Source organism: Camelus dromedarius, chromosome 29, assembly GCF_036321535.1.
Source record: "Camelus dromedarius isolate mCamDro1 chromosome 29, mCamDro1.pat, whole genome shotgun sequence".
Taxonomy (NCBI): Eukaryota; Metazoa; Chordata; class Mammalia; order Artiodactyla; family Camelidae; genus Camelus; species Camelus dromedarius.
In genome coordinates, this window is record NC_087464.1 from 7,774,925 (window position 1) to 7,790,686 (window position 15,762).

Genomic DNA, 15,762 nt, shown 5'->3' on the forward strand with positions numbered 1-15,762 from the left:
TACAAATTACCTGAAGACAAAAAAAAAAAAAATGAAAAGATGACATGCCAAAATTTATAGGATGCAGAAAAAGTGGTACTAAGAGGGGAGTTTATAGCAAAACAGTCCTATCTCAAGAAACAAGAAAACTCTCAAATGAAGTCTAAACTTACATCTGCAAGGAGCTAGAAAAAGAAAAAACAAAGCCCAAAGTCAGTAGAAAGAAGGAAATAATAAAGATCGGAGTAGAAATTAAGGAAATAGAGACTAAAAAGACAATAGAAAAAGATCAATGAAACTGAGTGCTGGTTTTTTGAAAAGGTAAACCAAATTGACAACCCATTAGCTACACTCTCAGAAAAAAAAGACAGAAGGCCTCTGATGATTAAAATCAGAAATGAAAGAGGAGAAATAAAAACAGATACCAAGGATTATAATAGAGTATTATGAGCAGCTATATGCCAACAAATTGGACAACCTAGAAGAAATGGACAAATTCTTTCAATTGTACAACTGTCCAAGACTGAATCATGAAGAAATAGGAAATCTGAATAGACTGATCCCTAGTATAGAGATTGAAGCAGTAGTCAAGAAGCTCCCAAAAAACAAAAGTTCAGGACGAGACAACTTCACAGGTGAATTCTACCAAATATTCAAAGAATTAATGCTTGTCCTTCCCAAACTCTTCCAAAAAATGTAACAGAAGGGAGTGCTTTCTAACTCATTTTGTGAGGACAGCATCACCCTGATACAAAAGTTAGACAAAGACAACACACACACACACACACAACTTATAGGCCAATATCTCTGGAACATAGTTGCAAAAATCCTCAACAAAATATTAGCAAATGAAATCCAACAATACATTTAAAGGTTCATACACCATGATGCAGTGGGATGTATTCCAGAGATGCAAGGATGTTTCAATGTATGCAAATCAGTCAGCGTAATACAGCACATTAGCAAAATGAAGGCTAAAAACAATATGATCACCTCAGTAGATGCAGAAAAAGCATTTGACAAGATTCAACACCCACATGATAAAAATTCTCAATAAAGTGACAGAAGAGGGAACATATCTCAACATGATAAAGGCCATATATGATAAACTCACAGCTAACGTCATACTCAGTCATGAAAAACTAAAAGCTATCCTTCTTCAATCAGGAACAAGACAAGGGTACTGACTCTCACCTCTCTTAACATAGTATTGCAAGTCCTCGCCAGAGTAATTAGGCAAGAAAAAGGAAATAAAAGGCATCCAGATTGGAAAGGAAGATATAAAACTGTCATTATTTTCAGATGACATGATTTTATATATAGAAAACCCTAAAAAGTTCACCAAGAACTATTAGCAATAATAAAAAAAATACAGTAAAGTTGCAAGGTATAAAATCAACATACAAAACTATGTTGTGTTTCTCTCTGCTAACAGTGAGTTAGCAGAAAGAGAAATTAAGAAAACAATCCCATTTACAATTGTAACAAAAAGAATAAAATACCTTGGAATAGATTTAACAAGGAGGTAAAAGACCTGTGCACTGAAAAACTATAAGACATTGTTGAAAGAAATGGAAGAAGACACAAATAATGGAAAGATATTCTGTGTTCATGAATTGGAAGAATTAACATTGTTAAGATGTTGATATTAGCTAAAGCAACCTACAGATTTAATGCAATCTGTATCAAAATCCAAAGGATATTTTTTCACAGAAGTTAAACAAAAATAACGAGAATTTATATGGAACCACAAAAGACTTCAAGTAGCCAAAGCAATGCTGAGAAAAAAGAATAAAGGAGGAGATACCACACTCCCTGATTTCACACCCTTCTACAAAGCTATAGTTATGAAAACAGCATAGTATTTGCAGAAAAAAATGTACATAGATCAATGGCATGGAATTGGGAATCCAGACATAAACCCACACATTTATGGAATATTAATTTACAACAGAGAGCTAAGAACATACAATGGGGAAAAGATAGACTCTTCAGTGAATGTCCAGTTGGGGAAACTGGACAGCCACATGCGAAAAAATTTAACTAGACCACTATCTCACATCATACACAAAAGTTAACTCGAAATGAATTAAAGACTTGAATGAAAGCCCTGAAACCATCCTAGGAAAAAAGAAAAACAATTTTCTAGGAAAAACCCTAGAAAAAAACAGGCAGTATGCTCTTTGACATTGATCTTAGCAATATCTTTCTAGATATGTCTCCCCAGGCAAGAGAAACAAAAGCAAAAATAAATTGCGTCAAACTCAAAAGCTTCTGCACAGCAAAGGAGACCATCAACAAAATGAAAAGACAGCCTACCAAATGAGAAGATACTTGCAGATGATACATATAATAAGGGGCTAATATCCAAAATATATAAGGAACTCATATAACTCAACAACAGAAAAACAAACATCTTGATTAAAAAATGGGCAGAGGATCTGAATAGACGTTTTTCTGAAGAAGACATACAGATGGCCAGCAGACACTAGGAAAGATGTTTGACATCACTAATTATCAGGGAAATGCAAGTCAAAACCACAGTGAGATACCCCCTCATGCCTGTTAGAATAGCTCTTATCAAAAAGGAAAGAAAGAACAAGTGTTGGCAAGGATGTGGAGAAGGGGGAGAACAGGGACCCTTCATATGGTCCCGGACACCATTAGTAGGAATGTAAATTGGTATAGTCACTGTGAGAAACAGTATGGCGTTTCCTCAGAAAATTAAGAATAGAGCTGCCAGATGATTCAAGAATCCCACTTCTGGGTATTTATCCAAAGAATGAAAAAGACTAATTCAAAAAGATACACGCACCCCTATGTTCATCACAGCACTGTTCACACTAACCAAGATATGGAAACAACCTAAGTGCCCATCAATGAATGAGTGGATAGAGAAGATCCGGTGTGTATGTATGTCTGTGGATGTTTGTAGACACACATGATGGAATGCTCTTCAGCCATAAAAAGATGAAAACTTACCATTTGTGACAATGTGGATAAACATTGAGGGTCTTATGCCAACTGAAATAAGTCAGATGGACAGACAAGTACGTGGAATATAAAAAACAAGCACAAGGAACCAAAAGAAATGACCATACCTAACAAAAACAAACAGGTAGATACAGAGAACAGAGTAGTGGTTACTAGGGGGAGGACAAAATGTGCAAAGGGGATCAATTATGGTAACAGATAGACTTTAGTTAATAATAATACATTCTTGTGGACTGAATTGTATCTCCTCAAAATTCATGTTGAAACCCAAACCCCCAGTACCTCAGAATGTGACTTTATTGGAGACAGGCCTAAGAGGTGATGAGTTAGCTCTAGTCCTATCTGACTGGCGTCCTTATAAGAAGAGGGTATTTGGACACACAGAAGGTCATCAAGGATGTGCGCACACAGGAAAAACCATGAGAGGACAAGATGTGAAGATGATCATGTACAAACTGATATTTTTACTAACATTTTTACTGCCTTCACAGTTTTGCCTTTTCCAGAATATCATATAATTCTAATTGTATGGTATGTAGCCTTTTTAGATTGGCTTCTTTCAGTTAATCATATGCCGTAAGCTTTCTCCGTATCTTTTCATGGCGTGATAGGTCATTTTTGCTAACAGTTCACTGCAGTAGCGTGTTATCTGCAGTTCTGCCTGGCTGATCAGACTCAGAATCATTTTTCATTTGTTTTGGGAAATTACTCGCCTTCTGAATCTTGGCGGGCACAAATACCACCTCTTCCAATAGGAACTGAATGTACGACATATTTTTTTCCCTGGATTCCAGCGCACCTTGGGTACAGGCAGTTGGGAAGTGAGGAGGGTGATGTAGTTGGGTCCCTGTGGCATTGATTTTCTGGTTAGGGTGACAACAGAGGTGAATGGCTGCAACCTCAAGTTCCCATTGCAGAAACAGCAACTGTGCTGGTGCTGGTGCGGGTTGCAGTGAAGTTCAGTTCAGGTTGGAAAAGTGGGAAAGGTGCCAACTATTGCCTCTCCTGCTCTCCTGTCACAGGGTCATTGATGTTTCGATGGGAAACAGGACTTAGTCTGTTGGGGGTAAGTGTTCTTTGCCACAATTGGACATGGTGAGCCCTTGTTAAGAGTTACTGGACAAGTCCGTGCCCTGGAGATGTGGGGGCTGCATCTTCCAGCCCACACCCTCTGGTTCAGGGAGAACTTTGATGTTATCCAGATGCTCCTCATTGACCTCAGGGGCCTCTAAACTATGCATGGCGAGGGAGGGGTCTGAGGACCCTGGGTGTGCAGGCGGCCTTGCTCTGCTCAATCACCAGGTTTGCTTTTCATTTGGGGGCCATAGTCTAGTGGCGGTGGGGGCAGCAATTAAGATCACGCGGGCTGACCGTCAGTTGGAGATCTGCAGGTTTGGAAAGATCAGCTGTCTTGTCTTTGGTGGTTTAGTTTCTGAAGCCAACCCTGCTTCCAGGCAGTACGAGGGACCCAGCCCAGAGGGAGGGTCCTGGCCGGTTAGTCACGCCCAGGGGACAGTGCGGGTCTCTTGCTTTCCCTGCAGGCAGCCTGTGTGGCGATGGCACGGGTGCGTGCTACCTGCTACCTGTCTTTGACACCGTGTTTGTCAGGAGGAGGTACCGCCGCCAGGGCCTGGGCCTGGCCATGCTGCGGGACTTCTGTGAGACCTTCCGAGAGGATGAGGCCCTGGGCGTCAGCTGGCCAATTTCCCCCGCCATGTATCAAGGTAAGCCTCCTTGTCAGGGAGGAGCCTTCGGGCATCTGGGATGGATAATGGATTCCAGGTGCTTCTGGGGTGGAAGGGCGCTTGGAGCCCCCAGCACCGTGACATGTTTGTGGGTTTTCTCTTCCTTCTGAGAAATCTCCCCTTGCTTCAGCACCAGCGAAACTTTAAGCTTGATCAAAAGGGTTGCACCTTTCCAGCCTGAGAAACAATAAAAAACAAATCAGCACAGTGCCAGAGAGAAGCAGAGTACAGAGAACTTCCGCAGTGCTGCTGGTTGCTGCTGGGCCCCTGCTGCTTCCCTGAGAGATTACAGTCCATCACTTTGCCCTTCCAGCCAGGAGCCACAGGGGGCCAGGGGCTGAAGGGAAGGAAAGCTCTGAGTGCCCAGGGCCCCAGCCTCCTCTCTAGCTTTTGCTGCAGAAGGCGGCTCCCCATCACCCATTCTCATCTCACCGAGTCCCTGTGTTAGTCAGGGTTCTCCAGGGAAGTGGAACCAGAAGGGTGGATCTGTACATACAGAGAGAAGAGATTTATGGTAAGGAATGGGCTCAGGCAACATGGAGACCTAGAAGTCCCAAGATCTACAATCAACAAGTTGGACCGTCAAAACAGCTAACAGTGTGGTTCCAGTCCAAATGCTCACAGGCTTGAGACCCAAGAAAAGCTAGTGTTTGAGTTCAAGTCCAGAGTCAGGAAAAGACCAATATCCTGGCTTAATCAGTCAGGCAGAAGGAGTTCTCTTGTACTTGTGGGACGGTCAGCCTTTTTGTTCTATAATCCAGGCCTTCAACTGATTAGACGAGGCCCACCCTCATTGGAGGGCAATCTGCTTTACTCAGACTATGGATTCAAATGTCAATCTTATCCAAAAACACCCTCACGGACACACCCAGAAGAATATTTGACCACATGTCCGGATACACCTGGCCCAAGCAAGTTGACACAGAAAATGAACTATCAGAACCCCCTTCCATGTTTTGGAAGAGAAATCTTAATATGTATTTACCAGAAGCAGTTCAGAAAGCTCTGGTGTTAAATGTCTCACTCCAAGTCAGCAAGCATGGGAGACTGGGGAGCATCTCCCGGGATCCCCTTGTTTCCCAGGAAGCACACCCGCCCCACACTGGGCCCTGCCTCACTTCTTGTCATGCAGATGCTTTGGACCCTGACTGTTGAGTTTCCAGTGTCCTTATGGTGTGAGAACAACAGATAGGAGGGAAAGGCTGGGAAAGGCGAGGAAACTTCTGTTCCTCTGAAGTCATAAGTAAAGCAGGCGAAAACATATTTTCCTCAAGTGGGTTTAGTCATTTCTTTGTATTTTCAAACTCTTCATCGCTCACAAAACTTGGAAGATCCTGAATTTCTGCAAAGAGGGCTCGAGGCTTGCTGCACTGATTTGCTCACTTGGAGGTGTTGGAAAGTTCTGGAACCCAGATGCTGGCTCTCTGTCCACACTCACGTGCTTGTCCATCTCTCCCCTCATTCTTACTTCAGCTCTGAGACTTTCGTTTGCCCTCAGGCCACCGCTGCAGACACCCTCGCAGGGGCCCGTGTCTCCACCTGGAGAGAAAGGATCTGAAAGTGCTGATTCTGAATCGTGCTCGGGGGTCTGCCCAGCCGAGGGTGCTGGGGCCTTGAGCTCCTACATCACCCTGACTGTGCCTGCGCTCGTGGGCTGGCAGGCAGAGTGTGGACAGAGAAGCAGCCAGAGGCTCAAGGCCAGGGTGGGTGTTGGTTACTCCACCCTTCACTGACCGGCTTTTACAGTCCTGCCTTTTGAATGGACAAGAGGGTCCCCTGCCCAGGGCCTCCCTTTAGCCTCTCTTGAAGCTGCACCTTTCTCCACGGGATGAGGAATTGCAGGCCCAAGAGGATGTTCTAAACCAGTTCAGGCTACCAGGACCCTAGGATTCCTGCCAGTGGGCACTGAGTGGACCCCATCCCTGGATCTGTGCTCCTGAGGGTGGCCCACACCACTAGTTTGTACAGCCCGAGGCCGCAGGGACAGCTGCTGGTGGGATGTGGATGGAACGTGGGCATGGTGTCCATGTTGGTATGTCCTTGCAGTGGGAGGAGGGTGGGAGGAGAGGGGGGTGGGCTGTCAGCTGGAGGCCAGCTCTCTTGGCATCACCACATTCTGCTGCAAAGCTCCAAGGAGTCCAAGAATTCTAAATTTGAAACTGGCTTTCTCTGTTGTTATGAAGTTATATTTGTCAAGACAGGAGAGCAGAACATTCTATCTCGCACCCTGCTAGCTCGGCTTCAGGCTTTCGAGTCCTTAGCATCACGCTCTGTGGGTTTCCGTCTGTGCTCTTGCCCTGGGCCTGATGGAGCACCCCCGGCACCCGCAGGACCTGGAGCCGTTTCCCATCCACTGGACTCGGGGCCCTGCCACGTGGAAGTGCTCACCACGTGAACGTGGCATGAAAGTCTACAAGCCTGATTGAGGGCGCTCTGCAGTCAAGGCGTCTGTGGGGTCTGAGCTGGAAAGTTCCGGGGAAACGGGGGGCTGTGAGGCCCAGAGGGTGGACGGGCAGCACCCGAGGCGTGGGGTGGGGTGAAGTTATGGGCTGAATTGGGCGCCCTTCCCACCAATTCTTCTGTTGAAGCCCTGGTCCCCTGTGTGACTGGGGCCTGTAAGGAGGAAATGAGGTTAGATGAGGTCGGAAGTGGGGGGAGGCCCTGATCCAACAGGGGGGTAGGAGGCGGTCCCTGTAAGGAGAGGAGGTTAGGACACAGACGGGTACAGAAGGAAGATGGTGTGAAGACACAGTAAGCGGGTCCCTCTGCAAGGAGAGGGGTCTCAGGAGGAAGCAAGCCTGAAACACCTTGATCTTGGACTTCCAGCCCCCAGAACTGTGGGACCAGAAATGTCTGCTGTGTAAGGCTCCCGGGGGTGGGGTTTCGTTGTGGCCGCCAGAGCAGACTAGCTGGGAGGGATGAAAATGGGAGGCAGGTGAGGGTGATAGCAGAGTGGTTTGCGTGCAGCAGGGGCGGGGCTGGGCTGGGCTGGGCTACAGGAAGGACGGAACTGGCCGTGTGCGGGGACTCAAAGAGGGCCGGCCGGTGTGCACCAGGGCTCGGTGGGCCTCCCTGACTCCTGTGTGCAACTTCCCCTCAGTCTGTAGGAAGTTCCTGGCAGCCCATCCAGAGGAGCGAGGGCGCCTGTGGGAGGTGGAGCCCCCGGGAGCCTGGGGCCAGCGAGGCAGCATCTGGCTGAAGGTTCAACTTCAACAATCAAGACATCCAGACTGTGAGTCGGGGTGGAGACCGTGCCCTTTGGTCTGGTAATTTCTAGCATCAGGAACAGAGGCGCAGATTAACGTCTACAGACGGGGTCGGGCTGGCCAGATGTTCCCTTTGTTGCTGATGCAGGAACAGAGGAGGGCGTGACACTGGGCTGGTACCATCCTGGTTTCCTTCTGCATCCCTTCCTGGGTGAGCTGCACCTTCCTTGCTCTTGCTCAAATAGATCTCCCCAAATTTAACCAAACCAGAAACTCCCTGGGACTAAGTGTTCCCCATTTACAATCAGAAAGAATCATTGAAACATGTGAGAGGATTAACTGCTTCTAACAGAAGCCCTGTGGAAAACGTGGTTTCCAGCAGGCAATGTGTGCATCTGGGAACAATTCTGAGACTCACAGGATTTCCTGGCAGAGCAGCCCCTGTCCCCTCTCCCTGCGGGAGGGCTCACGCAGGCGCGAGGCAGTGGCTCATGTTTGGCGTCTGCACGTGCCCACCTTGTCCCTCTGGTCCTGTGTGATGGCAGCATGCGGGTGAGCTGCTGGTTGTTGGGCAGCCCTCGTTACACACGCGCTGTCTTCAGCAAGTTTGCAGTGAGCTTTCGATGCACAGTGTCTGTGCCCAGGTTGGGGGTTCTGGGGCAGGGACGGGAATACCTTTCAGTAGCCAGAGGGGCACGCAGACTGGCAGACTCACTCGTCTCTGGGTGTCCAGGCTGCCTTCTGACAGTGCTCCTTCCACCTCTCCCGAGTGTGGGAGGGAAGGACCCCTCAGGGGACGTGCGGGAGGGGGCAGGGCTGCAGGAGGGGTGTTGGGGGGGCGGTGAGGGAGAGAGGGAGGGGCTCCCTGTTCAGGTTCCCCGGCCACAGCGAAAGTGGAGCTTTCCTTTCTCCTGGCACCCGTGCTCTGGTCCGTGTCTCCTGCCACTTCTGAGACTGCAGGTGGCTCATTAGGGGATGGATGGGCAGGCCGAGGGGCCTCACTCCCTCTTCTCGTGGGTGACTGGCTCCTGGGAGGTGGTGACAGAGAAGACTGCCTTGGAGTTTATTGATGATAATAGTGGCAGGCTTGGCTTCTTGGTGCCTTTCAGCTGGAAGGCCTAATGGATCTTTACAGATATTAATGGGGTGACCGGGCACCTGGGAAGTGTGACGCTGTGACTGCCACCCTAATGAGGCAGTTAAGGGACTTGCCCTGTGGCGTCGAGAGTTAGAAATGAAGGGGAGCCAGCCCGGGAGTCTGGCCCTCGGCTGACCGGCCGGCTGGGCGGGTTTATCCACGGGTTTCACAGATGAGCTGGTGGCCGCCACATGGCCCGGCCTCTGTGGCTGGGACACTGGGTTCCTCGGCTGGGATGGAAAAAACCCCCAAACGGCTCACCTATCAGAATGTGGAAATCATCTGGAAATCGCACGGGCCAGAGGGCGTTTGCAGGGGAGGACGTTTTTGCATAATTGGGGAGATGGCTTCCTTCCGAGCAGAATTCCACTGGGGGTTATTTCAAGAGCGGAGAGTTGGTGTGGTCTGATCGGAGGAAATGAGCTGCAAGTCAGATGCCAGACCTGTCACTTTAACTCATTCTGAGGTGCACCAACTCTCTTTCAAACAGCAAATGAAGGGACTTTCGCAGAGAAGGTTCCAGAAGCACGCTGGAGTCCCTTGGAGAAAGAAGAGCCATCATTATAATTAGGGGTATAATTAGATTACTAAAACTCTCTCTCTCTCTTTTTTTTTAAATTCTAAGCTATGGTCCTTGCACTCCCTGTATAAATCACCGCTGGTTCCCAGTTTCACCCACGCCTCCTGCCTCCCTCAGGGCCAGCAGTCAGGATGCTAATTCACTCGGAGAGGTTTTCAGCCAGCCAGCTCCAGCTTGTAACAATTCTGTCAGTTAGTGCTGACATCTCAGGTTTTTTCCAGGTTGGCGAGTGGGGGCTGCAAATATAATCACAGATTAGCCCAGATGCTCTGCAGTTTCTCAGTTTTTAGTCTGTTTCTCTCCTCGTGGATGTCAGCAAATGTTAGCCTGTTGGATTTTCCCACCGGTCACCAAACAGTGCAGATTCTGAAATCTTCTCTTCCCTGGAAATCTTATATTATATTAATTTAATTGTTTTTAAATTCATACTTAAAAATTTTTTTTTTGGATAGGATAATTAGGTTTATTTATTTATTTTAAATGGAGGTCCTGAGGATTGAACCCAGGACCTCACACATGCTAGGCATACACTTTACCGCTCAGCTATTCCCACCTCCCTGCTCCAATTTTTGTTTTTAATTAGTCAGTTATTCTTAGAGTTGCTTTCTTGAGTTGTTCTGCTTTTTCAGGTTCTATCTTTTGCCCCTTCCCTTCTTAGAATTGGAGGTTTCCTACAATTTCTTGGGCCATAGGAATAGAACCCTAAGCAAGAAGCCCAGTGGGGCCAGGCACTTTTTGCATACTAAGTAAGGCGTAGACATTTGACCACATTCCACAACGTTCCAGCGAGACATTAACTCCTGCTCCTTTCAAATGTTTTAAAATCTATTTTTGAAGCAGTGTCATTTGTGGACTAGGGCTTTTAGAGTTTGCACAATCCTGACAGTTGATAACATCTGTGGCTTATAAAGGCACTGACAATATTACAGGGTTACTCAGACCTTTTGAGAGAAGGAGTCTGTGGGAAATTTTTTTCTTCCTACATTCAGTTACATTTGAAGCCTTTGAAACTTGACCAATAGGATCATAATTGTATCTGATGTGACTTTCCCATTAGCCCGCACATGTCCAAGTTTCTTTACTGGAGGAGATGAAATTAAATACGTCAGTAGTCAGAATAGTTTTTTTTTTTCTTCCAAAAATGTTGCTGGAGGCAGGAGATAATTGTACACAGCTTTAAAAATTATTATTTTTTTCATCTTTAGGTTATATTTTTGTTTTCTTTCCAGGTAAATTCTTAATCGATTCATTTGTAATCCATGGGAAAAATACTTTTATTTACATTTAATTTTTAAAGCTAGAGAGGATGCACATAAAGAGATGTGAAATATTTGAATGGGGGTGGGGAGTTATTTTTTCCAAAAGCCTGATGCTTAGCAGACTGCAGCGGTAATTTGTCTCAGCTTGGAGAGTTAGACATTCACAGCGTAGTAGCAAGACCAAGTTTATGGTGGTGGAAAGTGCTGAGAACAGAACCCCCACACTGGTTGGGTTTTGGGGCTAATGCTGCTGTTTGTAAGGTTGTGTGGCTCCCTCTAGTGGCCACTGTCATCTTCTGCAGCCCTGGATGGTAACTCTAGGTGTCTACCTTAGACCTACCTGCGTGGTTGCTTCTTAGATTCTCGTACTTGTAAGTCCAAATTAGTGCATTCATTAAAAAAAAAAAAATTGAACTTTCATTAGCTGGGAATAAAATGCAAGTGGACATTTGATAGATATTAGCATGCTTTTGTTTGTAACACATAAAAACATAGTTTTACCCATTAGGAAAGGAGGAAAATTGATAATGGATGATCTGTTTCATTCTCTCATTCAGTCATTCACCATTTGATCGTTCATTCTCTCATTCATCCATTGTTTTTCATCCATTCATCATGTATTCAGCTACTCATTTATGCAATTGTTTATTCTCTCAGTCATTCATCACTTGTTAATGCATTTATTCAATTGATTACTGTTAACAGAGCATTTCTTAGCATTGGGCACTGACCGGGTAGCTGGGACAGGGTAGTGAATAAGGCTGGCTGAGTGAGTCTCTGAACTCATTTATGAGCTTACGTTTTTGTGAAGGAAAGTACACAGGTAACCACTGTGGTATTATATAAATCTTTATGTATCAGAGAGGACTTAAGAGGGCTGGCATTTTTAAATGCTTATGATTAAATTTTGCCAAACCAAAGTTTGCTAATTTATAAAGTCAGAGGATAAGCTTTAAACACTTACTTATGCAGGTAACAAGGAATACATTTATTCTTTATTTGAAAAATGTGTTTCATTTGTATTTTCAGCCCCAATGGCTAGCTGACTATTTTTTCCCTAGGGGATCTGAACCCCTCCCCACACCTCCATATATGAATTTTGGGGTATGGGGAGGCGCACAGTAGGGTAAGAAAGTCATCCTCTTCCAAGCTGGTACTGATTTGGTAGGAGGTGGAGGGAGGCTGACTTAACATGTGTGAGTAAAAATTCCAGTGAGCAAAGAGGAGGGTCTAGGAATAGTATGGAAATCTGAGTCCATTCAATGCCTGAATAACTGGAAGACCAAAACCCCAGCTCAGAGATGGTTAGCAGAATCACTGTGTCATGTCTTCCGATACCTGGCAGGCTTTCCTGTCCTCAGAGGGCACGTAGCAGGTGTCAGGATAAAGGTCAAGAGGATGGAACTGGGTCATGAGGACACATGCTTTGGGAAGGGGCCCCAGTGTGTTATTCATCTTTTGATTGTCCGCTCCCTTGGAAGCTACCCCGTTTGCTCATCCCTCTCTCTTGCTTGGGGAGGGCAGCTCACCCAGGGAGTTCCAAGGAGGATGTGAACGGTCACGGGCGGACTTCCCAAGACGACGGACCCAGCCAGTCCGACAGCAGAGAAGGCAGCAAGGTACGGTGATGAACGTGTCATTCTAGGAACAGTCCTCATGTTGTGCTAGTGCAGCTTCTCAAACACCTCTGCTGTGGGTCCTCTGTGGCCGCGGGCCCTCGAATTATGCTCAGCATCTCGGAGCTGCAGTGGGAGGAGGGGCCGTCGCAATTAGACTTTTCACGGTCCTCTTCTCTGAGCTCGATAAAACTCTAACAGAGCCAAAACTAAACAGGGAACACATGGGGGATCAGCCGTAACTTTGCCTCGTTAAGGAAATATTGAAAAATCTGAACTTCAAATTCTGCGATGGGCCAGCGTCTTTCGAGCGGAACAAATGTGTGGACAAATTGGTCTTTCCGCTCCCGCCCCTGAAGCCCAGACGCTGGAAGATGGAATAGGGCATTAGATTGTCCTGTGGTTCAGCCCAGTGGGAGAGCAGACCCCTCGGGCCAGGGTGGCTACTGAGCATTTCTTGGTGGCCTGTTGTCATTCAGTATTTTACAATGTTTTGAAGCGATGTGATTCCACAAGCGTTTTCTTGGGGCCAAGCCAGACACTTGCCCACACAAGGCCACTGTGATGACATCCATTCTCTGGCGTGGAAGGGTCTTTGTGCTTGAACCCCTAAGGAGCTGATAATGATATTAAACTCCCAAACTTAACAATTGCGCTTTGTGGGGAATGCTGCTTATCTTGAAGAGCTGATGGTCCTGGGGTTGAAAACCCAATGTCAAAGGCATGACCTATCCCAGTAAGTGTGGGATTGTCTTAGAGAGGCTGCCTGGTGTCTGACATCAGTCCCAGCCATTGGCAGAGGAGGGCTTTTGTGTTCCTTGGGTCTCAGATGGGCTGACTTATGACCCTACCAGGCCACTGAGCCAAGAGTGTGTGTTTTGCCTCTTGCAAACCCCTGACTCTACTTTAAACCTTGGGGGCCATTAGAGGAAGCAGGTGGTGTCCAGGGTGACCTGATACCCATGGGCGTGTGTCTGGGGCAGGCTGCACTTCCAGCCTGAGCGCCAACTTTTAAAGCCCTGCCTCCTGGCCGTGTTCTTCCCAGACCAACCTGGGCTGGGCCCCCAGTTCCCGCCAGTGATTGTGTTCCCATCAGTCGACCTGGATTCGGAGCGTCTTATGTACAAAACATGGTTTTTGAACACGGCTCACCTGCTCTGCATCTGAGCTCGCAGTGCAGGGCCCGGCCGGCCCTTCCAGCCTTAATTGAAAGGCTCGGTCGATTCTTTTCTCATTTCAGGAGAGGATCAGTGGCGAAGAACTGGAGAAGGATGACCAAGATTGCACAGGGAAAGGAGCTGCGGGGCCGCTCAGGAGAGCCTGCTGGCCTGAGCTGCCGGGACAGAAGCCAGGAGGAGGGCCGCCGACGCCGGGCTGCCGGGGGGGTCCTGGCGGAAGTGCACACCGCCCAGGCCCCGACTCCCAGGGGCGCATCTGATCTGAGTCTGTGCAGAGGCCCTGGGGGGTCGGACGTGCGTTTGAGAGCTGCTGTCCCCGCTCGCATCCCCTGGGAGCTGGGAGGAGCACAGGGCCGCACAGTCCCCGCCCACCTCGGGGTGGATGCCCGGGCGCAGGGGGAGGAAGTCCGAGAAAGCCCTCGTTTCTTAAGCCCAAAGTGCCGTGCAGGTGCGAGTAATTTCCTCCCGAGCTCAGGTTCCAGAAGCCCATCCGTTAACCCCGGTGTGCTTTCTGTTACTCAGGATGAATGTGTAGAGGCTGCCCTGGGACCACAGGACCCAGCCACTTTCTTTAACCCGAGGAAGCCCCCTCCCTGCAGAACTTGGCTTCGGGGTGCCCACTGCGGGCCTGCTGGACCCGAGACCCCAGGCACCTGGGGGCTTCTAAGCAGATGCATTTCTGGAGAAGCTTCAGCTGTGTCGGTAGCCCCCTGAGGGCCGGGGGGGGGGCTGCCCGGTGCACAGCTCCGCCTCCTGCTGGCTGCGCCTAGCAGGTGTCCTGGGTCAGCTCCAGGGGACAGCCGGGGTCACCGCAGCTCCTGACTCAGAGGGGAAGCTGCCGGCCGAGGGGACTTTGGGCTGATGGTCCTTCTGGAGTGGACAGGCCTGAGCTCCTAAAGGTGACCGTGAAGGTGACAGCCTGGCCTGCACGTGACAGGGTTCACCCACCCACTTCTTCATATTTGCACAGTCCTGCTCGGGACACATGCTCTGTGGAGACTGGGGTTCCCAAGCTGCGCCAAGGACCCTGCCCCACGGACTGGCTGTGGCCGTACAGTGGGATCTCGGTCACTTATTTACTCATCCATGTGTCCATCCATCCATCCATTCATCTATCCACTCACCCATCCATCTCCTTGTTCCTCCCTCTCCACTCATCTCCCCATCCATCTGTCCATCCATTTCTCTCTCTCCCTGCCTCCATTTCTCCACTCATCTTCCCATCCACCCATTTACCCGTCCACCCACCCGTTTGTCCATCCGTCCATCGGTTCACATCTATCCATGCATCTGTCCACTCATCCATCCGTCCATCCATCCATCCAACCATCCATCCTGTTGTACAACAGACATTCAGTGTGTCAGGCACAGGGGATGTGCAGATAAGTGAGGCGTGGTCCCCTGGACTCAAGGAAACCATTCTCTGGCAGGGTCTCTCCTGGAGTCCTTCGCCGCAGTTGTCTCTCTGACACTTGTTAGAGACACGGTTGAGAGCTCCCTACGGAGCCGTCGTGAAGTCCCCCAGTGCAAGTCGGCTCTCTGGGAAGGAGGCACAGACCGTACAGATGGATTCAGGTCTGCCGTGTGTGATGTCAGACGTCACCCTTCCCAAGGGGTGTAGACGTTTGCTGTGAACATTTCACCGTTGAGATGAATCATTGGTGCTTAGGGGTTTGATGAAGTTACTGTTCAATAAAAGAATCCTCCCAAGGAAGAAAAACTCATGTGTTGATACAGTTCATTTAAGGACGCACTAATAAAGTGCCTGGCATTTGGAGGGAAATGCCCTGGAGCTCAGAGCAGCCTCTCCCGGGCAGCGGTCAGTCCCGTAGGTCTGAGGCCAAGCGCAGGGTCCCTTCCACGTGGCAGGTGCGCACGGGAGTGTCGGCAAGGCCGTGTGCATGCGTGTGCATGTTGTCTTATCATATCGCCTTTCTTTAATTTATTATTCAGTTCCTCTGTGTTCTTGCCTGGCATTATTTAACAGCTCTATTGCAATATAATTTATAATCCATAAAGTTTATTTCACTTAAGGTATATAATTCCATGGTTTCTAGTATGTTTAAA

The 15,762-nt window shown here is 48.1% G+C and overlaps 1 protein-coding gene across 3 annotated transcripts in view; it reads left to right on the forward strand.

Annotated features, from left to right (window-relative positions):
* FAM169B (Protein) overlaps positions 1–15,415 on the forward strand; it is a 67,074-nt gene extending 51,659 nt beyond the window's left edge. For 2 of the 3 annotated variants that reach the window (XM_064480541.1, XM_064480542.1), the window contains exons 6-9: positions 4,515–4,697; positions 7,819–7,950; positions 12,426–12,520; positions 13,758–15,415. In XM_064480541.1, coding sequence (XP_064336611.1) covers positions 4,515–4,697; positions 7,819–7,950; positions 12,426–12,520; positions 13,758–13,955 — 608 coding nt within the window. In that variant the 3' untranslated portion in view covers positions 13,956–15,415. Of the gene's footprint in view, positions 1–4,514; positions 4,698–7,818; positions 7,951–9,552; positions 9,636–12,425; positions 12,521–13,757 lie in introns of all 3 variants that reach the window. The other variant, XR_010378242.1, reaches the window with a different exon arrangement.
* Positions 15,416–15,762: the final 347 nt, after the last annotated feature.